Source organism: Triturus cristatus, chromosome 4_2 (assembly GCF_964204655.1).
Source record: "Triturus cristatus chromosome 4_2, aTriCri1.1, whole genome shotgun sequence".
Classification (NCBI taxonomy): domain Eukaryota; kingdom Metazoa; phylum Chordata; class Amphibia; order Caudata; family Salamandridae; genus Triturus; species Triturus cristatus.
In genome coordinates this window covers 698267967-698292801 of record NC_140586.1, presented here as the reverse complement: position 1 = coordinate 698292801, position 24835 = coordinate 698267967, and the positions used below count along the sequence as shown (strand labels likewise).

The following is a 24835-nucleotide window of genomic DNA, read 5'->3' as shown; positions in this document are numbered from 1 at the left end:
AGCCAGATATGCATAGTCAAGCGTGTCTATGGAGTATGATTGATGTATTGAAGCCCCTTGCAGCAGTGTCAGCTCCATCTAATGCACATATGATTGTTGCATTTTTATTGGACTCCTCATTTACCAGTTCTTCTCCTCGTTTTTTGTATTCTTCCAGGAGATGTTGTATTAGATTTTGCATCTCATCCCAAATTGCCCTTCTGTATCTGGAGAATAGGCCAACTGAATTAGCGATCTTCCAGTGGTTTGCGTGACCTGCTGCTACTCTTGCCTGCTGCATCAATTCTTTTGCTTTGTCTGTCTGAAGGAGGCACCATTCCAGTAACCTTGTTCTGCAGCTCTTTACCTGGCTGTGGTGACAACTAGGTAATCTGTGTGTGTGGGGGGGCGCTTTGTCCTCATATGTAAAAAGAGTCAGTTGTAGATGGCCTGAATTTCTTTTCTACGCAAGCAATTAGGACCCTGGATTTGACCGGGTCCTTGAAGATGTCTTTGGATATGTTAAGGATGGAGCCAATCATTGGGAGGTATTGAATTTTGTGATCTGTGCGCTTAAGTGTTTCCACTAGGAAGTCAGTTGGCTCCTCTGTAGGGTGCAGAGGAAGCTTGTGGTACTCTACCGTTCCTTGGATGAAATTGTGGTATGAGAATGTGTCACCTGGAGGGGACGCTTTTGTAGACACTGGCAGCTCGATATCTGGGTCAGGCATGATCACATCATTATCATCCCAAAGGTCAGGGGTATGTTGGGTATCCTGTGTTCCTTGGGAGTCTGTGTCCTGCATCTTCCATTCTTCCTGCTCGTGACCAGAGGGTACTTGTGTTTGTGGTGTGTCTGGAGGGCTGCTAGACATTGGACTTGGGGCCCTGTGTTCTTGTGACACTTATTTTGGTGCAGGCTGTGGCAAGGGTTGATCCTGTACCTACCTCATGGCATTTTCTATACATTTTTACTGCATAAATTGTTGTAGTGCCTCAAAGCCAATGCCTTGCTCGTCAATTACTCTCTGGGTATGAGTCTTATTTCTTTGGAGCCGGTGGTGTGTCCTCAGAAACTTTGTGTGGCTTGAAAACCCCGACATTGACTTATGCTTTGGTAACGGTGAAGTGCTGGACCCATCCCATGCTGTGGCCTATTAGCTCAATTGGGATCGAGAACATTCTTGTCCCTTCTCGGCTCCGAGGCAGGCTCATGGTGTCAGCCTTAGGGGTGTGGCACACCATGGCGTGGTGGGGGTGGTGGAGGTGAGTAAGATTTTCTTTACACAGGGGTTGACTGTACTTGCGATATGTGGCATTGTCTTGGTCCTCGGCCCAGAATCCGAGATGAGCCTTGGCAATGTGGGCCCCTCTTCGTGCACCGGAGAGTGATCTTCCCCAGAAGATGAATCGGAAGCGATGTAGTGAGGGCTGGCGATGACCACCCCACCACCTATCAGAGCACCTGCTTCACTTTTCACATCGCTGACTTGAAAGAATTTCACCTCGGCCGCCAGTTCCATGGTGTGTGCCAGGCATCGATCTCTACGGGTCCGACGAGTCTTCTTGTTTTTGAATAATACGCAAGCTGCGCACTTTTTCACTTTATGCTCCAGAGAGAAGCATAAATTACACACCTGGTGTGTATCAGAGTGCGCATATTTGGCCCCGCACCAAGGGCTCAGTCGGAAGAGGTCCTTTTTCGGCTCCATCACTTGGAGACGGTCATTCTTTACGAGGGTGCGTGTGTACTGGGCTGCGGGTAATGTGCGTAGCTGGCTCCTAGAATCCATGAGTGTCTACTGGATCTTCGGTCACACTCTTTGTTGACCGTAGGACGCATGGGCGTTGAGTGCTGCAGAGCTCTGTTGCAGTCCGCCCGAGACCGATAGCGGAAAAAAACTTTCTAACTAAGGAGCCTTTGTACATGGGCGATACCTCGAGAGGGGGGGGGGGGGGGAGAGAAAACGCTGATCATAAAACTTCCTCGAGGAAAAACAACTTGCAGAGTCCGGGCCCAAGACTAGAATGCAGGAGTATGCAATGCATGTGCATCTGCAGTCAACACATGCTATGGATAGAGGTTTTCTTCTCTTTGCTTTCTCATCTATTGGAATCAAGACACAGTTTGGCAAGTCCCTGCCTTGCCCAAACACTGTCCACCTGAAACCTCTAGCCTATTTAATGTGTGTGTCTGTGTGTGAGAGGGACACATGTGACATTACGTGTGTGCAAATGTTTGGGAGAGAGAAATGCTTTTTAGGGCTCTGAAGAAACAATCAAGATGACATGTTAGGCATAATAGAAAACCCCCAAATAAATGTCCAAAAAAATCTTCAAGAGCAAAGTTATCTATAACTCTCTTTCCCAAACATCAGTCAAGGAAACAGATAAAGAGGTATGGTTGGTCAAAATATAATACAGCTGATAAGGATGTGCGATCATGACTATAATAACTTAAAACAAGTGGATGAAAATACAACCAGTCAACAACTTTTAATAACAGAAAACCACAGAAAAGATTCAGACCTCAAACCTCCAGCTTTCAAAAAGTTTTCACAGAAAGATTTGGCACAGTTTCTTGCCATTTCATCATCAGCAGTCGGCATCAGTTTAGAACTAAGAACCTGCAAATAATAAAAAACAAAGTCTGTGGAACTCTTAACTAGGGAGCTAAATAAAAACATGTCTATCAGCAACAATAGTTCCAACATTCAAAATTCACAGATCAAAAAGTAATTTGTTTTCTTTTCTGAATCCTCAGACTAAAAACAGGTTTATGACTAACAATTTGAAGCACCCTTGAAAAACATAACTCAAAGAATGATTGATTCAAAGGGAGCGATTCTTGTGCATTTTTTAGCCTGTGCGTACAACTAAAATGTCGGAAAAAATAGGTAATTAACTATGGTTATTTATGAATTTGGAGAAGCAACCCTCTTCACTGTTGTCACAGATTCCTTTACACCCCAAATTCATAAGCTTAGTATAAAGCAACAACTAAGTTATTATGAACAGAGCCAGAAAAAATAGAGAATATGGCCTTTTGGAGATTAGAGAATGATGCTGTGGGTGTTTTTCAATAGAAACAGGATATTGTATTTACAGACAAAATGGTATTCACATGTAGAAGGCATGTGCAGAAGCATTAATCATAAAAACCCGGTGCCCTCTCCCTGTCCAATGGCCCCATCGTTAATTTTCAATGCCAAATTGCAGCTAATAATATGCAAACACCTTATAGAGATTGCAGTACATGACAGTCTGAATGACTATCGAAATACATTTTGACCTTAGACTCCAATTAGTGAGCTAGATTACTGTCATACTACAATATACTAAATATTGGAATGATGCTCGATTAGGGGTGAATTATGAATTATTTGCCCTATTTATACAACAACAACAAAAAGGTAACAATAGAAAAAGTTTCTTACCTGCTGTAATGATCTTACTGGTGCATACTGCATCTACCTGCAGGTTCCTCCCATGTTGAACAACCCCCAAGTGTCAAACTGGATCTTGGAAACTTGCAGTCACAGTCGAAGGGGGACTAAAGGCCAACATAGTCAGGTTCGCCTCAGTCCCCCGCCAAGCTACTTCTGATGCAGTGCTGGCGGCAATGACGATGGAGTCCAACAGGTCTCCCCATTATGAACTGCGAGTGGAAACACCACTGCAAGGCCCTCATGTGCCAACGTTTGTGCATGGCTAGGAGAATGTAGGAAGTTAGCAGACCTAGGAATCGCAAAACTCTCCGGACTGGAACCCTCACGTCGTTTTTGGAAGATGGAACCATCTCCTGGATGTGTCTGACTCTGCATGGGGAAGAAAGGCGTGGAGAAAGGCGTTGTCTAATCACCTACCCTATGAACTGGAGTAATTGGGAGAGCCGCAGGTGGAATTTCGGCTCATTGATCGGAAAGAACAATTGTTACTTACCTGTAAACAGGTGGTTCTCCAGTATTGGTGTCTTTCATAGATTCACATGCTTGAATATTCCCCGTCGTCGGAGTGGGAGTCCCACGGTAAATAAAATAGCAATATATACATATATATATGTAGTAAAATATATACATAAGTAATCATATAATTAGTGCATATAGGTGTAAAACACACATAGTGTACCTATAAGAGAAAAACTCCATAGGAATACAATGGAGAGAGACAAAAGACCTTTGTAGTCTATCTCTGTCATTATGTAAGTCCGAACTCCAGCCAATCAGGCGTCAGCCCCTCTCTAGAACCTTCTCCTCAGAGCTTCTCACCTCAGATTTTCGTAGCACAAGAGTGACTGTAAAGTGCATGAGGAGAAGAGAGCCTCTGAAGGGAGGAGGGAGGGTCGCATGTGAATCTATGAAAGACACCAATACTGGAGAACCACCTGTTTACAGGTAAGTAACAATTGTTCTTCTCCAGTATTAGGGTGTCTTTCATAGATTCACATGCTTGAATATAGAATAGCTAGCAGTAACAATCACCATTGTTTCCATGCCAAATAGATTCAACATATATAGATAATCAATCTTCTATGCATAAAAACAGTATTGAACAACTGTAACATTGTAAATGCATAATATATATGGAAACAATATGGAGGCGGGAGGAAGAGGCTCACCTTACTTAAAAAGATTGCGCAGCACTGCCTGTCCCACTGCAGCATCCTCCTCGCTTAAAGTTGCCAAGCAGTAGTGCTTAGTAAACGTGTGTCTGGTCGACCACGTAGCTGCTCTGCAGATGTGTTGCAAAGAGACTCCAGCAAATAAGGCAGTAGATGATGACACTGCCCTAGTGGAGTGTGCCCTCACTGGAGACTGCAGAGGTTTATTTGCCCTTTGGTGGCAGAAGACAATAGCTGCCGAGATCCAGCGTGCAATCGTTGGTTTAGTAACCTGACGTCCTTTATGACAGCGTCCATAAGCTATAAAAAGTTGATCGGATTTCCTGAAAGAAGCTGTCTTACTGATGTAGAACTTAAGACACCGCTTGACGTCCAAAGAATGTAATCTTTGTTCTGCAGGTGTCTGAGGATTGGCAAAAAAGGTCTTTAATATTACTGGCTCATTAATGTGAAAGTCAGTAGGCACCTTGGGTAGAAATGATGGATTGGTGCGTAACACTGCAGCATCCGGTTTGAACTGCAGGAACGGAGGTTTGATGGTAAAAGCATGGATGTCACTGACACGACGAGAAGACGTTAGTGCCAGAAGTAGAGCTACTTTCCAAGTGAGATATTTTAGGTCGGCTTTGTGAATGGGCTCAAACGGAGGTCTCATCAATTGTGCCAACACAACGTTGAGGTGCCACAACGGAGGAGGACGCCGAACTGGCGGAAATTTCCGGAATAGGCCCTTAAAGAATTGGCGGATTATTCTTGAGGAACACAGGGAACTTGATCCATCTTGCCGGAAACGGGAAATGGCTGCTAGAAAAACCCTTAGGGTTGCATGCGACAGTCCAGAACTGGCTAGGTGCAAGAAGAATGGTAGCAATTGCTCTGCCGTGGAATGTATCGGATGAACTCCGTTAGCAGCACACCAATGGCAGAATCGTTTCCATTTAAACTTGTACGTCCTGATTGTAGAAGGTGCTCTTGCCTGGGCCAAAATATCCCTACAATCCTGGGGGATGTCTAGGTGGGCGAACTCATGGTGTTCAGGTTCCATGCTGATAAGCTCAGTGAGGAGGGATTTGGATGACAAATTCTCCCTTCGCTCATGGTAAGCAGATCCGTCCGATGTTGCAGGAGGATTGGCTGGCATTGGGACAGGAGGAGCAGTTCTGAGAACCACGCTTGCCGTGGCCAGCGCGGGGCTATTAGGATCAGGTGGCAAGGCTGTCTCCTCATCTTCCAAAGAACCCGAGGTATGAGGGGTATTGGAGGAAAGGCGTACGCAAATAGATTGCACCAGTTTATCAAAAGGGCATTCCCTTGTGATTGCTTGTGGGGATGCCAGCTTGCGTAATTTCGGCATTTCCGGTTCTCCGGCGTGGCAAAGAGATCGAGTTGCGGACGGCCCCATAGTTGGAATATCCTCTCTAGAGTGGGTTGGTGTAACTCCCACTCGTGGGTCGACGAGGAGGACCTGCTCAGGGAATCCGCTAGGACATTGGATACTCCTGGCAGGTGGACTGCCGTAAGCAAGATCTGATGACTGAGAGACCAGTCCCAAATTCTTTGAGCTAGCCTGGAGAGACTTGGGGATCTTGTTCCGCCCTGTTTGTTGACATAGTGCATACAGGTTGTGTTGTCTGTCTGTATTAGCACTGACTCTCCTTGGAGCAAAGGCAGAAACGATTTTAGAGCCAGAAAAATCGCCATGAGCTCCAACCTGTTGATGTGCCAAGATCTTTGATGTGTGGACCATCTTCCCTTCACAGAGAGATCCTCCAAATGAGCGCCCCATCCTTCCAATGAGGCGTCTGTTGTGAGTGTTCTGTCCGGTGGCAGCGACAGAAAGGACCTGCCTTCCGTCAAGTTGGCTGGAATTGCCCACCATGCGAGTGCTGACTTTATCTGATCTGTGACACATATCATGTCGTGGAAAGATCCCGTTACCTGACGCCACTGAGCATCCAGAGCTTCCTGGATAGGACGTGTCCTCAGCCGGCAATGAGGGATCAAGGCAATGGATGATGACGCCATCCCCAGAAATGATTTTAATAGTCTCACAGAAACTGACTCTCTTGATCTGATCAGAGCCACCAGTCGCAGCATCTTTTTGAGACGCTCCTGGGAGAGGAATGCCTTCGCCGACACAGTCTCCAGAGTTGCGCCCAGGAAATCTCTTTGTTGGTACGGATGAAGTTGGGATTTTTCCACATTTACGGATAGGCCTAAAGAGCGAAACACGTTCTGGCACAGAAGAGTGTGTTGTCGCAGGTGAGTGCTTGACTGAGATTTCAGGAGAAAATCGTCCAGGTATGGAAATATTTGCACTCCCTGGAGGCGCAAATACGCTATTACTGGAGCCAGTACCTTCGTGAACACTCGAGGGGCTGAGCGCAGGCCAAATGGTAACACCTTGAATTGGTAATCGTGTTGACCCACTCGAAAACGCAGGAACTTTCGATGCCGCTGTAAAATAGGGATATGAAAATAGGCATCCTGGAGATCTATAGTCGCCAGAAAATCTTCCTGCAAGAGTAAGCGCAAGATGTCTACCAGCGTCATCATACGGAAGGATTGGCTCTTTATATATTTGTTTAGTGCTCTTAGATCGAGGATGGGCCTCCACTCTCCGTTTTTCTTTGTGATCAAAAAGAACCGGGAATAAAAACCTTTTCCCTTCTGAGACACTGGTACCAGTTCTATAGCTCCTTTTTGCCTTAAAAGTCGGACTTGATGCAACAGTTCTTTCATGTGAGCTGGTGGCGGTCCGGAGGGTGGAGTGGGAGGAGGGAATTTGGTGAATTCTAAGGCGTGTCCCTTCTTCACAATGTCCAAAACCCAACGGTCCTTTGAGATGGAGGACCATTGGGAAAAGAACAGAGAGATTCGACCTCCAACCTTGTCTGTCCGGGAAGAGTCACTGTCTCTTTGATGCGGATCCTCTGTATGAGGATTTTCCTCTATATGACTTGGAGGTTTGCTGCCGTGATGTTTGCTGTTGCTGTCCATAAGAGTAACGGTTGGACCCTTGATTGTAAGGTTTGTATTGTTTATTGTCTTTTCGAAAACTTGAGGAGGTGCCGCGTCCGCGTGCACCACGAAAATTACTCCGCTGAAATTGAAGGTTTCCTAGTGATCTAGCTGTTTCAGTGTCTTTCTTTATGGACTGTAGAGCTTCATCGACGTGGCTCCCAAATAAAGACTCGCCGTCATATGCCATGTTTAAGATCATAGACTGAACCTCCTGACGAAAGGATGTAGATTTTAACCATCCTTGCCTACGCAGAACAGCCGCTCCGGCAAGCTGACGGAAACCCATGCAGGCGATGTCCACTGCACAATCGATTACTTCCGCCGATGCCGCTTCTCCCTCTTGGAGCAACTTCATTGCCTCCAGTTTAGATGGCTCTGGTAACTCCTGAACCACATCCGAGATATCAGCCCAAACTTGTCTGTCATATCGTCCCAGGATGGCCAAGGCATTAGCTGCTCTAACCACCGTAGAGGCCATAGAAGAGAATTTACGCCCTATGGCATCCATCCGACGTCCGTCACGATCCGGAGGCGAGGTGATAGAAGATGCCGGATTTTTCGCCTTACGTTGCGCTGCCTGCGTAACGACCGACTCAGGTTTAGCCTGACCCGTGAGGCATGCTGGGGTTCCTATCGGTGCCTTATATTTCTTTTCCAATCGAGGCACCTGAGCTGGCAAGGTATTCGGTGTTTGCATTAATTTCTTGCCTTCTTCCCAAATAAACTCAACTATGGGAATAGCATGAGTCTGTTTGTAGGGTTGATTCTTGAAATCATAAAGGAAGCAATCTTCCTCCCTGCGCTCCGTTGTTAACTTAAAACGGTGTGATGCCCTTTCCATCAGTTGGTGAAAATTGGCTATGTCCACTGGAGGTGAATCCCCTGTTACTATTTGTGAGGGGGATGGTGTTTGCGCCTGGTAATTATCCCACTCCGCCATATCATCATCATTGTCATCTACATCCCCATCATCATCTGGGATTTCACCCTCTTCTGGGTCCTGAGGGCCTTCCTCTACAGGCTCATAATGAGGCAACACCCTTTCCGGAACCTGTCGTGGAGGTACAGGCGGCATCTGTGGAGCAGGATTTACAATAGGTACCGGTGGAATAATTGCTGGAATCACCGGGGTTAACGGAACCTCTGAACGTTGAGGGGATAGAGGGAACCGTTGGTTGTAGTCGTCCAACATGCGTTGGAGATTAGTAATGAGCGACAGAGGAAGAGTCGCAGTTTTATGCTTCGGGGGGGCCTGGTGTATAAATACCGGATCCTCATCGTCACTACTGACATCCTGGCACTTAATAACCAAGTCGGATGGACTTTGTGCCGTTCCGAAAGACTCCGGTAACCCCTCGGATTCCTGATCCGAATCTGTAGCAAATAATGGTGAGGGAGGCTGTGCAACTCCCAAAGGAATATTATGTTCCTGGCTCTCCAAGCCCACAGTAGGAGGTAATGGTGTCCAAGAAACTCCTTCCCTTCTTGTTTTCTGGGTAGTCGCCACACCGCGTATTCGTACCCTTACGAATGTCTGTGGGGATGTACTCGTCGACGGAGCCGTCGTCGAAGGAATGATGGTCGACGGAATTATCGTCGACGACGTCTGTGGCAACAAGATTGCCGTCGTCGGATTCGCCGTCGACGGGGTCGCCGTCGACGAGGTCGCCGTCGACGGAGCCGCCGTCGACGGAGCCACCGTCGACGGAGCTGCTGCCGACGGAGCCGTCGTCGAGGTCTTCGTAGACAAGGCTTTCGTCGACGGAACCACCGTCGACAGTGTCGTCGTCGGGATCTTCTTTTTCTTCGCCGACGGAATGGGCGTCGACGAGCTCGACGACGTCTTCGTCGACGACACAGTCTTCGTCGACGGAACCTTTACCTTCTTCGTCGACGTCGAAGTAATGGGCACAACAGAAGTCACTGCCCTTGAAGAAGTGATGGTAATCGTCGACGAGGATAACGTCGACATAACGCTCGTCGACGACGAAGCAGCTGACGTCGTCGTCGGGGTCACCGTCGACGAGGTAGAAACAGCAGATCTCGTCGTCGGGAGCATCGTCGACGAGGCTGACAAAGTTTTCCCCGAGGAATAGGAAGTAGACGCCTCAGCAGCCTGAGAACAGTGTCCCATAGGCGACAAAGCAGTAGGTGAAACCACAAAGGTGGCAGTTGTCAGAGGCAAAGCCAGCTTCTTTTTCTTCAGGAAAGGAGATGGTAACTCCTGCACACTACTGCGCTTAGAGGCTGGTTGAGAACGACCAGAAAAGAGACTTTCCACATCAGAGGGAGAGTTATCCTTGTCCTTCAGTCTCTGTAGCCATAAAAGCAGGCGGCCTTCTCTGTCCTTTAGAGTTTTTGTAGAAAAAGTTCTACAAAACTTACATTTTGCCACCTCATGGTCAGGATATAAACAGTAAATACACTTACTGTGTGGGTCCTCAGAGAACAAACGCAGTTTTCCACATGAAGAGCATGGTCTAAACAAAGATTTCTTACTAGAAGACATCCTCACTGACAAAACTGAGCAGAGCTCAGGGAGACTCCCTGTCACACGACGTGCGGTAGAAAATCTGAGGTGAGAAGCTCTGAGGAGAAGGTTCTAGAGAGGGGCTGACGCCTGATTGGCTGGAGTTCGGACTTACATAATGACAGAGATAGACTACAAAGGTCTTTTGTCTCTCTCCATTGTATTCCTATGGAGTTTTTCTCTTATAGGTACACTATGTGTGTTTTACACCTATATGCACTAATTATATGATTACTTATGTATATATTTTACTACATATATATATGTATATATTGCTATTTTATTTACCGTGGGACTCCCACTCCGACGACGGGGAATATTCAAGCATGTGAATCTATGAAAGACACCCTAATACTGGAGAAGCCCAGGTCCAAAACCGTAGATGGTGCAACACCATCCCCAGCATACTAGCTTTGAGGAGCCAGTCGTCCAGGTATGGGAAAATCGATATGCCAACCATCTGAGATGAGCTGTAACCACTGCCATCCCCTTCCTGCAGACTCGAGGTGACAACGTCAAATCAAAGGGAAGTAGAGCAAATTGGTAGTGCGTAGAATCAACCACAAATCGCAAGTACTTCCAATGGGACCACGGGACAGGAATGTCGAAGTGCAGGTTCAGTGACACTATCCAGTCTCCAAGCTCAACACCAGTAGTACTTTAGTAGGATCAGCATATTTCCTTTCTGAAGAAGTAGTTCAGGCTCCTGAGGATTAGAATGGGCCGCCATCCTTCTTGGCACCAAGAAGTAGCATGCACAACCCCATTAGCCTATCTCCTTGCCTGGCATTAACTCCACTACTCCTTTCAGAAGGAGGGCTGCCACCTCTTATTGTAGAAAGGCAAACTGGTCAGGGGGAGGGAGGGCAGGCGGAACTACAAGGCAAGAAAATACGACTTCCGCCCACCCACAGACTCCGAGCAATACTGAAGAAACGTACTAGATCTGATCTCCTGGAGGTACGGGGGAGGAGGAGGGTTGCAATGTAGCTACACAGCACCTGCCCCTGGTGCGGCCTCTGTATTGGTTTCTAATTTAGGTTGCAGCTGGAGTGGCTCATCTTGCCGGGGTCAGAAGGAAGAACCTCTTGCATAGTCATGAAAGGGGCTAAAGGACCAAAAGTCCTTGGATGGTGGGGGAAACTTAAGGCCCAGTGATCTTGTTGTGGCTCCAATTTTTAAACTTCTCCAGCAGAGTCCGCCTTGTCGCTGAAGAGGCGTACCTTGTCAGACGTAAGGTCTATGAGGTTTGTCCAGACGAACAAGTTACTTACCTTCGGTAACGCTTTTTCTGGTGGATACAGTATCTGCCTGTGGATTCCTCACCTTGTGAATATCCCCTGCGCCAGCATTCCACTGAACTTTTTCCCCAGCTCTCTACGCCGACGTGGATGTCATAATGCATTGGCTCCGCTCGCGACTCCGTATGACGTCACCGGAGCCATAAGAGAGCAACGTCGGCGTGATGACGTCAGTTCCACCCATTTCTTCCGTGCCTCCGAGGCGCACGGGTGGACCAACGACAGATTCAAGTATACATAGTATACAATATACAGCCAAATATACATGGTACATACCATAAAGCATAACAACATCTCAAGCAAGACATCTTTTTAGGTATACAAAGGTGGACAACGGGGAGGCGGGTGGGTCAGTGAGGAATCCACAGGCAGATACTGTAGCCACCAGAAAAAGCGTTACCGAAGGTAAGTAACTTGTTCTTCTGATGGATACATCTGCCAGTGGATTCCTCACCTTGTGAATAGATTCCCACAGCAGTCCCACTCGCGGAGGAGGGTGTCCACCTTCCTATACCAAACAATCCTGCAAAAGAGAGCGCGCGAAATGGCCCTCCCTCCTCATCTCAGAGTCTAAGCAATAATGCTTTGCGAAAGTATGGAGGGAGGCCCAAGTCGCAGCTTTACAAATGTCTGCCACAGGAACACCCCTGGCCAAAGCAGATGTAGACGATTTAGCTCTAGTTGAATGAGCCCTAATACCCTCAGGAGGAACCTTACCAGCCAGGGCATAGCAGATCTTTTTTTTTTTTTTTTTTTTTTTGAAAACCTTTGACAGTTCAATAAGAACAAGTATGGGCCTACAACCCCCCAGGGCCGGCCGCTAAGCAATCAGAGCAATAACGACAAGTATAAACACAGGCAGCACTTCGGGGAGCAAAATCGTACTGCTAATACTGTGGACAGCGTAAGTAGGGCACCAGGAGAAAGAGGTTTTCATTTTATGATGAAACAAGGCAGAAGGATCAGGTGACAAGCAATTTTAAAACAACGATCACGGATATGCAGAGTAATGAACGTTAGCGATTTACAGCAATCTATTCGGTCAATGGCGCAAACACAAGAACATCAGGATGGAGAAAAACATAGTCTACAGCTGCGCCCGCAGTCCCCCGCCAGAACTCCCCAAGAACACCCCGGAAGTTGTGAACACATGGAACGGCAACGAGGCATAGCAAAAGGAGGTGTATCACGCTGATCCCAGAAAAAGAAAGACAAAAAGAATCAGTGAAGAAAAAGGAGGCCATGGAAAAAAGATGAAGGAATACAGAGTCCCCTCCCCCAACCTCCCACCCTGCACCTCTGCAGATGAGTACGGCCCCCCCCCCCCAGCAGTGTGCCTGTCGCCCTGGAACCAGACCCGAAATGTAGGAGAATAGGGAAAAAGAAGTAGGAAAGGACCCCCACCAGACGGGGGGGTAGAGAAAGCATTTATAAACTGGAGGAGGGCCTTCATAACAGACCCCCGGCTTCTCCCTCCCGCACGGTAAGGTTCCCCTAAAGTGAACAAGGAACAGCACAAAAACAATCTTCTCAAACCACGATGGGGAGCATTATGCACCTATTGTGCCAGTAGCCATGTCAGGAGAGCACACCACCCCAAGCCCGCCCGTCCACTAGGCGACCACCCCCGAGGGGCCAGCCTCATCCCTGACCACTCTGTGGAATTCTGCCCATGCCAGCCCCTCGACCCAGCACCATACCCAATGTTCCTAGGCAGAGGAATGTCCAACAACGACAGAGGAGCGACGCACACAGGTGGGGTGGAAGTCTCTGAGCATCAACACAGTCCGCCGCGTGAGGAAACAGGCTTCCCAGTGCTGCCCTAGGGTCTGCACTGCACGCAAGGTTCAGGAAGGCAGAAGCAGCCAAAACAGACATTAGTTGCTGGAGTTGTCTCTGGGTCGCAGGAGGGCATGCACGGGATGAGGCCACCACATCCCACTCAGGTCCAACGCCTCCGGGACAGATCAGGCCCTCAGAAGGTCGAACACACTGTAGCATACTGGCCGGGGCGTCCAGTCGTGTACTAACCTCAGGGGGGGCCGCCACAGCGTCCTCCTGCGCGCAGTGTGGGTAGACTCTGTGTTCGTGCGGACAGGCGGGCCGCCACTGCCCCAACTCCGACGCCACACCATCGAGCTTACTCCCCAAGATCACGAAACCATGAACCAAGGAGGAGTGAAGAGTACCAAGAGCCTCGAGGAGGTCGCCGTACCCCAGCTCAGCTCTCTGTGATCTCGCCACCACACTCCCAAGAATCGTACGCTCACAGGCCCGCTGCGGCCCAGCGGACAGGATGGTAGGCTTCATCGACCCAAGATGGCCGCCAAGTATGCCCGACCCTCACCGGGGCCGGGACCCCGGGACAAGCGTCGCGATGTCCACGTCGCGGGTGACCGGGTTCCGGGGGCAGGCAAAAAACTATCCGTGGTCACGGGCAACAGTCGTCCCCACCACGGACCAGCTCCCGTAGAAATCCGGGGGCGGCCCGCAATGATCGGGGCAGGATACGGACGGCGGCCGGGCAGCTCACCAGCAAGGCAGGGGCAGTCACCGGAGGATCTAAGATTTGCACCCCCGGTCATGCACTCGGTCAGCTACACTGGGCAGTAGAAGTGACCACGCCGAAATGTAGGCCGAGTTTGGCACCGCTCCGGTGGGCCGACTCCACCCAGTCACCACCGGCCGCTGTTGTCGCACTGCCACCCGGCCACGGCGTCCACTCGATGTCCCGGCTCCAGGGCCGCACAGGCCGCAAAGTTCAGATGCAGTTTTCTCCGGCGATAGCACGGCTAGAAACCTCGGAGTCACACAGTCGGGAGCCTCTCTCCTTCAGAAACACGACCACGTAGCACAAGTTGAGGATCTCAGGCAGGATATCCGTGCGGGATGCGGAGGTTCACGGAGCCGGGAGTCTACGCTGCCGTCCCGGTCGCCATCTTGGCTCCTCCCCCGGCATAGCAGATCTTGATGGCAAGGATGATCCATCGCGATAAAGTGCGCTTGTGCACAGCTCTTCCTTTAGAATGACCAACATAACCCACGAAGAGCTGATCGTCCAGACAAAAGTCTTTCGTTCTATCCAAGTAAAAGCTCACAGCTCTCTTTGGGTCCAGGCGATTAAGTCTTTCCTCCTCTTTGGAGGGATGAGGAGGTGGATAAAAAACAGGGAGAGTAATAGACTGCCCCAAATGAAACGGAGCAACTACTTTAGGCAAGAAAGCAGCCCTGGTCCTGAGAACCATCCTTTCAGCATGTAATGTTAAAAAAGGGGGTTTAGAACTAAGAGCTTGAAGCTCACTCACCCTCCTTGCCGAGGTTATGGCTACAAGAAAGACCGTCTTAAAGGACAACAGCCTCAAAGGACAACTATGAAGAGGCTCAAACGGAGACCCCATCAGAAAAGTTAAGACAAGATTAAGGTCCCATTGTGGCATTGCAAAAGGAGTAGGTGTAAACCTGTTTGTAAGGCCTTAGTACAATAGGAGATTTAAATAATGACGGTTGATCAGAAAGACCTAGAAAAGCCGATAAGGCTGATAGATAGCCCTTGACCGTGGCCACAGCACAGCCCTGCTGAGCCAAGGAAAGAGCAAACTGAAGCACATCAGAAAGGTGGGCTTTTAAAGGTTCAATGGATCTCTCTCCACACCACTTAACAAACTTAGACCACCTATATGAGTAAACTGACTTGGTGGAGTGTCGCCTGGCCGATAAAATAACATCCACCACATCAGGCGGGAGAGAGAAAGAACTCAGGTTGCCCCGTTCAATCTCCAGGCATGAAGGTGTAAGCTCTGGAGGTGGGGGTGTAGAACCTGCCCCTCCGACTGTGAGACGAGGTCTGCCCTCAGAGGGAGACGGAGAAAGGGCACGAGGAGAGGTGGAGAAGATCTGTATACCACACCCTTATTGGCCAATCTGGAGCGACCAATATAACTTGGGCCCAGTCTTGGCGAATCTTCCTCAGAACCCGAGGAATCAAGGGTATGGGAGGAAATGCGTAAAGTAGTTGTGAGCCCCAACTCAACTGAAACGCGTCCCCCAATGCTCGCTGCATTGGATACTGGAGACTGGAAAATGACGGGCAGTGCGCGTTCTTGCGGGTGGCGAAAAGGTCCACCCGAGGAGTCCCCCACGTCCGAAAGACATGACGAACCACCACTGGATGGAGCCTCCACTCGTGGTCGGCGGAGAAATGCCGACTGAGACTGTCCGCACGTAAGTTCAGCTCCCCAGCCAGATGATTTGCCATCAGACAAATCTGATGGTCCCGAGCCCAGGACCAAAGACGCAGGGCCTCTCTGCAGAGACAATGCGACCCCACTCCTCCCTGCTTGATGACATAACACATCGCGGTAGTGTTGTCCGTCAGTACTTGAACAGACTGACCGCGAAGGAAAGGGAGGAAGGCCTTGAGTGCCAAACGAATACCTCGCAATTCCAGAAGGTTGATGTGAAGCAACCTTTCCTCTGGAGACCAAAGACCCTTGATCTCCAGATCTCCCAGATGAGCACCCCACCCTAGGGAGGAGGCATCCGTTATCAATGTGGCCACCGATGGAGGCAGATGGAAGGGCTTCCCTTGAGACAGATTGCCCTCCACGCTCCACCAAGATAGATCCGCTGCAGCTTCTCTGGAGATCCTGATCGACTCCCTGAGATCCCCGTTGTGCTGATACCACTGCCTGCGGAGGCACCACTGGAGCGCCCTCATGTGCCAGCGTGCATGGTTGACCAACAGAATGCAGGAAGCGAACAGACCGAGCAGACTAAGGACCTTCAGAACTGGAACAACCACTCCATTGTGGAATAAAGGGATCAACTCCTGAATGTCGAGAATTCTTTGAGGAGCAGGAAATGCTTGACACACAGTGGTGTCCAGTACCGCCCCTATGAACAGGTTGCGTTGAGAGGGCACCAGATGAGATTTGGGCACACTGATCGAAAAACCCAAGTCGAATAACAGCAGAGATGTTACCTGCAGATGATGTTGCACCATCTCTGGGGACTCTGCCTTCAGAAGCCAGTCGTCCAGGTAGGGGAAAACCGGAATCCCCGACCTCCTGAGATGAGCAGCCACCACTGCCATCACCTTCGTGAAGACTCGAGGTGTGGTAGTAAGACCAAGCGGGAGGACCGCAAACTGGTAATGTTGGGACCCAACCGTAAAACAGAGATACTTCCTGTGCGACTTCAGGATTGGGACATGGAAGTACGCGTCCTGCAAGTCGAACGACACCATCCAGTCTCCTTGCTGCAACGCTTGCAGAACCTGCGCAAGGGTCAGCATCTTGAATTTCTCCTGTTTCAGGTAAAAGTTCAAGACTCTGCGGTCCAGGATCGGACGCAATCTGCCGTCCTTCTTGGGAATCAGGAAATACCAGGAGTAGCATCCCTGACCCCTTTCCTGCTCTGGAACCACCTCTATCGCACCCTTTTGAAGCAAAGCTAGAACCTCCTTCTGCAAAAGAAGCAGATGGTCTTCCGAGCAGTAACCCTGGCAAGGAGGGTAAGGGGGAGGAAACTCCCGAAAGAGAAGGGCGTACCCAGTCTCCACGAGGTTTAAAACCCAAAGGTCGGTTGTAACAGATTTCCAACCTCGCAGAAAGTGGGACACCCGACCCCCCACAGGTCTCACATGATCTAGGATGGGGGATCTAGGGCTGCTTCCCTGAAGCTTCATTGGGAGCAGAGGAGGCAGAAGATGAAGATGGGTTGCGGCCAGAACCTCTCCGTCCTCTTTGTCTTCCTCTATACGACCTATAGAGGGGATTCTGCTGCTGCTGTTGCTGCTGCTGCTGAGGCTGCCGGAAGGAGCGAAACGAAGATCTGCCAAAGCCTCTGAACTTCCTAAGCCCAAATCCTTTAGCAGGAGTCTGCAAACCTAAAGATTTCGCCGTCACCCTACTCTCTTTAAATCTTTGCAAGGCAGAATCAGCCTTCTCACCAAAAAGTTTTTGTCAGTCAAAAGGCAAATCTACCAAGGTGGCCTGAACATCCGTAGAAAAGCCAGAAGAACGAAGCCACGCTTGCCTCCTAGTGGCAATCGATGATCCCATTATCCTTGCCACAGATTCAGCCATATCAAGCCCCGACTGAATTACCTGCCTTGCAGCAGCCTGAGTATCAGTGACCACTTCCATAAAAGATGCCTTATCCCTTTCTGGCAACTTAGGGGCTAATGACTTCATAGAGTCCATCAGAGCATGAACGTAGCGCCCTAGTAAGCGGTGGCATTAGTGGATTTAAGCGCCATGCTCCCTGAAGAAAGGGTCTTTTTAGCTGCCTGATCAGCCTTTTTAGACTCCCAGTCCGCAGGAGTCTGAGGGAAGGCTCCTGAAGCATGCTTCGAGCATGAAGCCTGCACCACTAGGCTTTCTGGAGAAGGGTGAGAAGATAAAAAACTTGGATCCCCAGGATCCACCCTATATCTCCTTGCCACCTGCCTGGAGACTGCAGCCGAAGAGAGTGGTTTACGCCAGACATCCATAACTGGCTCCAAGATAGCCTCATTAAAAGGCAACAGGGGCTCACTAGTCGAAGCCGGCGAATGTAGCACCTCAGTCAGAAGGTTTGGTTTATACTCAGCAGAGGGCAACTGCAAGTCCAGCAACTCTACGGCCTTCTTTATTACTAAATGATAAGGAGCCAGTTCCTGCGGTGGAGAGGATCTAGTAGAAGAATGCTCCCATTTCGGAGTTGTATCAAGACCACTAGCCTCTTGAATCCCTTCAAAGTCGTCGGAAGATGTATCCACCTCACCTTTTTCCACCTCCTCCCTATAACGCTCCTCTTCCAAGACTCTCTGTGCCTTTCTCCTTGAGCGGATCCGAGGAACCGGCGCCGGCGGCGCCGTACGCGGAGTCGGTGGAACCGAACGTGGAGTCTGCGGTGTCGGAGTCGACGGCGCCGGAGTTGGAGTCGGCGGCGCCGGACTCGGAGCCGAGGGAGTCGGCAACGGCGTCGAGGAGGGCTCCGAAGAAGGCCGATCCAATCGAAGTCGAGATGGATCCCCAGATGGCGCCGGAAACTGCCACGAAGGAGCCATCGGCAAAAAGGGCATAAATGGGGCCTGAGCATAATGCTGTGGCACTCCCAAGGTGTATGCCATAGGACCCACAGGACCAGAAGGTGCGCCGTATGGGAAGGCAGCCCGTTGAAAAATCCCATACATAGCATTCAGAAAATGCGTCGAATCCACACCCGGAGTCGGGAACTGTGGATAAGGGACTGATCCCGAATCCGGCTGAGGAGTACCTGGAACCGGAGCCGAAAAGTCCACGACAGGAGCCACAGGATCAGCCGGCTCTGGAGAAGGCTCCTTTTCCTGTTCTTGCTCGACCTCAGCAGCAGAAGACTCCACCGGCGCCGCGCCGGAGTCCGCTTCGGCGAAGGAGATCTCTCTGGAGACTTCCTAGGAGATGGAGAAGGAGACACATCCTTACTTCGACGTCGAGGTGAAGTCGATCTCGAAGCCTTGCTCTTCGAAGACCGGCGCAGAGAGCTATGCTTCCTTTTCTTGTGGTGTTTCTTCGACTTCGAAGAATGCGAAGTCGACGACTCCGGCCTCGATCTCTCCTTCTTACTACCTCTCTTCTCCTTCTGTGCCTTGGCCATGAAGAGCTTCGCCTCTCTTTCCTTCAAGGCCTTGGGGTTCATCCTTCTGCAGCTGGAACAGTCCTCCACGTCGTGGTCAAAAGAAAGGCACCACAAACAATCTTCATGGGGGTCTGTCATCGACATGTGGCCCCCACATTCCCTACAAGGTTTGAAACCTGACTTCCTAGTCGAAGACATGGTGACTTTACCAACAGTAACCCACTACAGGTTACAAAGTAGCAGGAGAGTGCTGGAAAACCGTTGCGCATCGACGGCGCTGAAAAAAGGGAACTGACTTCATCACGCCGACGTGGCTCTCTTATGGCTCCGGTGACTTAATACGGAGTCGCGAGAGGAGCCGATGCATTATGACGTCGGCGTAGAGAGCTGGGGAAAAAAGTTCCGTGGAATGCTGGCGCAGGGGATATTCACAAGGTGAGGAATCCACTGGCAAATGTATCCATCAGAAGTCTGTGCCAAAGTTGGACTTCCCAAGCCAAGCATGATGTCAAATAGAGATGAGGTACCTATGGCTCGGTTGCAAGAAACAGCTGTGTCAAGTCCAGACTTATTCAAATGGCGAGAAGCATTGCAGCCATCCACAATGACCTATTGAAAATGGTCTTTCATGTTAACCGGAATGTGTGACAGCATCACTTGGGCCATTTCCCTTAACCCATGGGCGTAACAGGCAAGAAGGCAGTTGGCATTTCACAATTTGAAGGCCCTACTCACTGCCAAGAAAGGTTTCTTGCTCCAAGCCTCCATATGTTAAGACTCCCTTTCTGAGGGTACAGTAGGGAAGGCACAACACCGCAACTTGATATTGACCCTTTAAATCTAAATGGGCCATGGCTACTCGTTATTATGATTTCGTGTATAATGGGCCCCACTTGATCCTTATGAATATCTATATCCACACCCGAAAACAACAAAAAAGATGGTTCATAATACCCTTGAAGTAATAAGTGATCTAAAAATGCTGTATTCAGAAGCCTACTGGCTCCGAAGTGGCAATTTTAAATGTAATATCTGAGCTTGAGGAGTCAAAATCTGTAATAATCAAATATCAATTATGGAATTTACTTTCTGCTGAATACCCTTTATTAAACAGAAAAAGATTAGTTAGGTAAACTATTTCTTCACCTGCTACATTATGTTGGTATGAGAATTTTAAGTAGACTACTTACAAGATCCCTTATAGATTACACCCTAGCAAGTGTGACAATGTTTAATAAGGCAAAATCTTTTAGTGTGAAAGCTAGAATGGAGAGCGATAATTTCCCTCAGCTGATCACTATGTAGAACAAAGGATTTTATACAGTGAGAATGTCTTTTCAGAGTTGGCCACTCATATGCATTTAACTTGTGGAAAGGCCCCATTTTTAATCAAATAATGCAAAACTTGAGGTAGTTTTTAAATTCATGGTGTGCTTTCAAAGATGGTGCAAGAATGTGCCACGAGATCCAAGATGTGACGACCAACAGTTCCAAATTGCAACAGTCATCAAGCTAATGTATTTAAAATCGTTTTCAATCAATTTCATCCTTTATCTTTTTTTTCCAATAGCATCTTCCAAATGTATAGCCAAACATCATGATTTCAATATGTAGCACATAGTGTCAATTTAAGAGCCCTATTGCTCATTTATGAATAATACTAGTTGTCTGCTGGTTCTGATGAACCTTTTTTTTCAGATTAAAGTTACCCCTGAAGAGGGGCTTTTGCCTGAAATGCATTGGGTATAACTTGGTTATTTGACGAATTGTGCATTTCGACAAGCAGTAAAAGGAAGCCTGGATCAGCATTTTACTTGCATTTCAAAATTGAAATTATGATGTTTAGCTATAAATTTGGAAGAAGCTATTGAAAAAACTAGATAAAGAATTAAATGGATTAAAAACTATTTAAATCACATCAGCTTGATGATTGTTGCAATTTGGAACTGCTGGTTGTCGCATCTTGGATCTGGTGGCTCATTCTTGCACTTGTTATGGAATGGAGTATAATCGTGTGTGTATTTGGACTGAGCACACACCAAGATAGCACACCAAAAACTTTGCCTTTGAGCACCTCATGAAACGATAGAAGATTTTGGTAAACATGTGGACTGCCTTCTATCATTTATGCTGAAAGTGCACACAAAGATCACACAATCAGAACTTTAGTGGAGCTAATGAATCCTGGAATTTGGATTACGTTTATAACACCTCTGCTGGATACGTTTGATATATCATACAATGTGACTGCGTCAAGTCCTCAACTCCTGTGTTAAAGCAGTGTCCGTGGTACTCTAAAACTGACCCTTAAGAAAACCAGAAATTGAATGCAGAGAAAAGAAGATTGAACAAGATCCCTCTAATTGGGAGATTGGCTCAACTCTGGTGAATTCAAGAGTTAAGCAGTTTGGGAAGCGCAACTCGATGCTCAAAACAAAAAGTGATCCTTACTGCGCTTTTATTGTTGTACTAGTAATGTTAAGTAATTTGGGAGCAGTGTGAACAATATTACCAGAGTAAGTAAGCAAGCAAACTCCAATATCTGCGAGAAAGACTGGATTAACCATGTCAGTAAACTGGATGGCAAAGGTGGACTAGATGTGTCCTTTGAAGACCCTGTTTCCTATATGAATGACGAATCTGGAATTTGTTTTTAATGAGAACCAACTGTCAATGGGTATAACAAAGTCCAAACAAGATGCTTCCCCTGGTCCAAATGGTTTGCCTGCAGCTCTTTACAATAAAGATGTAGTACTATGGGCAAATGTTTTGACTCCTTTGTTCAATCAATGTTTACTCTTGAACACCATGCCAAAAGTCCTGGAAAGGTACTGTTTTACTCCCAACTCCAAGGAATGATCACCCAGGTAGGCCATCCAATTACAGGTTAGTTGCTTTGATATAGAAGGTACATTTTTGCCTCAATTTTATTGAAGGATCTACAGTAACTGGAGGATCAATTTGAGCGTATCCTGATGAATCAGATGGGCTACAAACAGGATGCGGCACATGTTCGAACATGATGGTGTTAGCTATCCTGATTGAGAAGTTTCATGCTCAAAAACATCCTCTCCATGCCTGTTTTATAGTTTTACAATCTGCCTTTGGGAAGGTTTCAAGACAGCGGCTATGGGCGAAGCTTAAAAGATTGAATATTCCACCTTTGCTCCTTCGGACAATTGAGATGTTATGTACGAATACTTGGGTCGTTGTTAAATTGGGTGATGGAGCAACAGTAACTAAGAAAATTCAGACTAGGAATGTGCTTAAACAGGGATATGTGTTGGCCCTAATGTTTAATTTGTATAATGCTGATTTGTACCATTTGGTTGCTGACCCCAATTTTAATCCACCTCCGCTAAATTTGAATCCTATTGTAAGCCTCCTATATGCAGACGATATTGTGTTGCTGAGTGTAGGAAAATTCCTCTTTTGGACATGGTTAGCCCCTTTTTTTGACTGGAAAATTATGCAATTTCATCTGGAAGTGAACAGGGTTCCTGTCAACCAGGCCCCCACTGCCAGAGCTCATTCCCTAAACTATACCTATTGTTTCCACAATTGGCATCACTTTACCTCACATATAAGTTCCTAGTAAAATGTACCCCTGGTACCAAGGGCCTTGGGGTTAAAGAGGGTCCCTTAGGGCTGCAGTACGAATTGTACCACCCTAAGGGGCCCCTCACCAAGCATATGTTCACAGCCACTGCAGCCTGCGTGTCTTGGTGCAGACAAAACTGAAGAGTCGGCATGGCACACATCCCTGTGTGCCATGCCCACAGACAATACATGGGAGATGGGTAAGATACCCCTCTAGCAGGCCTTAACCCTAAGGCATGGTGCGCTATATCTCCTGTGATGGCATATCTGCAAAAAGCAAACACTAGTGTGCATGACTGGGCTGGTAGGAAATATTCTCCGACCCAAACCAAACATGCGCGCTGCTGCCTGCTGTGCGCTCCGCTCCACCCCCTGGCCTGCTGAGTTTGACAATGACATGTCAGACTCAGTCAGCATGACGCCGGGAGTCAACCTGCTGGCTGCCCTCCCTCAGACAGAGCCGCTGAGGGAGCTGAGCCTCAGCCTGTCTGCTAAATGCCTCGGGAGTCGGCGGGCGCGGCTTGTGGGTCAATGCCCCAGTGCCCTAATGGACGCAGCGCCACTGGGCATAGAGTGTATTGGTTTTGAGTAAGTGTAGAGTGCATTGGCTTAGAGAGCCGTGGCATAGAATGCAGCGATGTAGAATAGAGTAGCATAGAGTAGAGTGGAGTGGCGTAGAGTGGAGTAGCACAGAGTGGAATAGAGTGGCATTGACTGTAGTGGCATGGAGCAGATTGTTTCAGAGTAGAGTGAAGTGGCGTAGATGTCAGTGTTGTAGAGTAGATAAGAGTGGCTTAGAGGGGATTGGCATAGAGTACAGGAGCGTTCAGTGGAGCAATGCAGAGTAGAGTGGCCTAGAATTCACTTTCACATCCCATCATTATTTTCTACACCAGTTTGGACCCAGCTATATGCACATCAGTCTTGACCCTTCTCCAATCGGAACAGTCCAACTTGAACTGCCATGCCAGGTACTCCCTGAACCGGAGCACAAGCAACCCAAGACCGGTTTCACACTAGTTATGGGCTCATCAGCCAGGTACCTCCTGGTGCCAATGACAGTGTGCACGGGACCCATGTCTGGGCCTACCGGTTTTACTTATCGTGACATAATAAGTGTACAAAACTGTGATGGGTGGACGCTTGAATTCATCTCAGCCACTGGTATTCACTCGAGCCACATCCCAATCCATCATTATTTTGCACATCATGCAACCTCTGTTTGGACCCAGCTTTATGCAGATCGGTCTTGTCCCCTGTTACTTTCAGAACCATCCAGCCCGAACTGCCCACCAGGTCCTCCCTGAACCAGAACACAAGCAACTCAAGACTGATTTCACCCTATTTATGGGCTCATCAATTGGGTACAGCTTGGTGCCAGTGATAGACCCTGTGTAATTTCTACTCTACGGTGAGACGGACCAAGACACCCTGCAGGAATTTAAAGACCTGGCTTCAGCAAGTGGCCTGGATACCGTCCCAGAATTGCCAGCGGAATTCCCCAATGGACCACCTACGCCGGAGGTGGCGTCTTTCCTTAAGGTCATGCTGAAAGCTGTAAAGCCATTGCCCGTGCAACTACCCTTAGCAGAGGCAAAGACGTGTGTTCTCACAGAGGACCTCTTGCCATCCAGTTCAGAACTTGTTACCCTTCAGTGAGGCTTTGTTGATTCCAGGCACCTGTCCTAACTGCATGGGAAAGACCTTTGTCTACACCAGCAGTGGTTAGACCTGTGGCCTGCCGCTACTGTTTGGCACCAGGCGATCCATCATTTCTCTCTACATAGCGTTCACCAGTGAATCTGGTCATCCAGACTTCTTGCTCAGGAATGCAGTTGGGTTACCGCTGTATAAAATGGCCACCTTTTGGACGGATTTTGCTGCGTGTTCCTAATGCAAGAAGATGATGTTCAATGCATTCCATTAAGGGGCATGATATTCAGCCCGGGTTTTTTAAAAATGATATATCAAAAGTTTATTACCTCTTCCTTTGCAGTAGACGAGTCAACTCTCCTAAATTGCACAAATATAATTAAAAAAAATCAGGAGATGCACAATTAGGTCAATACATTTCAGTATTACCTATTAGTATAGGAAGCCAACACCAGTTTCTTCCTGGAACTAGTTTACTTGCTGCGCCTTATGTAATCTAGGTGGCTTCTGTTCAACATCACATTA

General features: G+C 48.3%; 1 protein-coding gene across 4 annotated transcripts in view; it reads right to left on the bottom strand.

Annotated features, from left to right (window-relative positions):
* Window positions 1-24835, bottom strand: part of USP24 (ubiquitin specific peptidase 24) — a 2082369-nt gene that overhangs the window by 1392999 nt on the left and 664535 nt on the right. For all 4 annotated transcript variants that reach the window (XM_085602520.1, XM_085602518.1, XM_085602517.1 and 1 more), the window contains exon 31: window positions 2509-2606. In XM_085602520.1, coding sequence (XP_085458646.1) covers window positions 2509-2606 — 98 coding nt within the window. The remainder of the gene's footprint in view (window positions 1-2508; window positions 2607-24835) is intronic.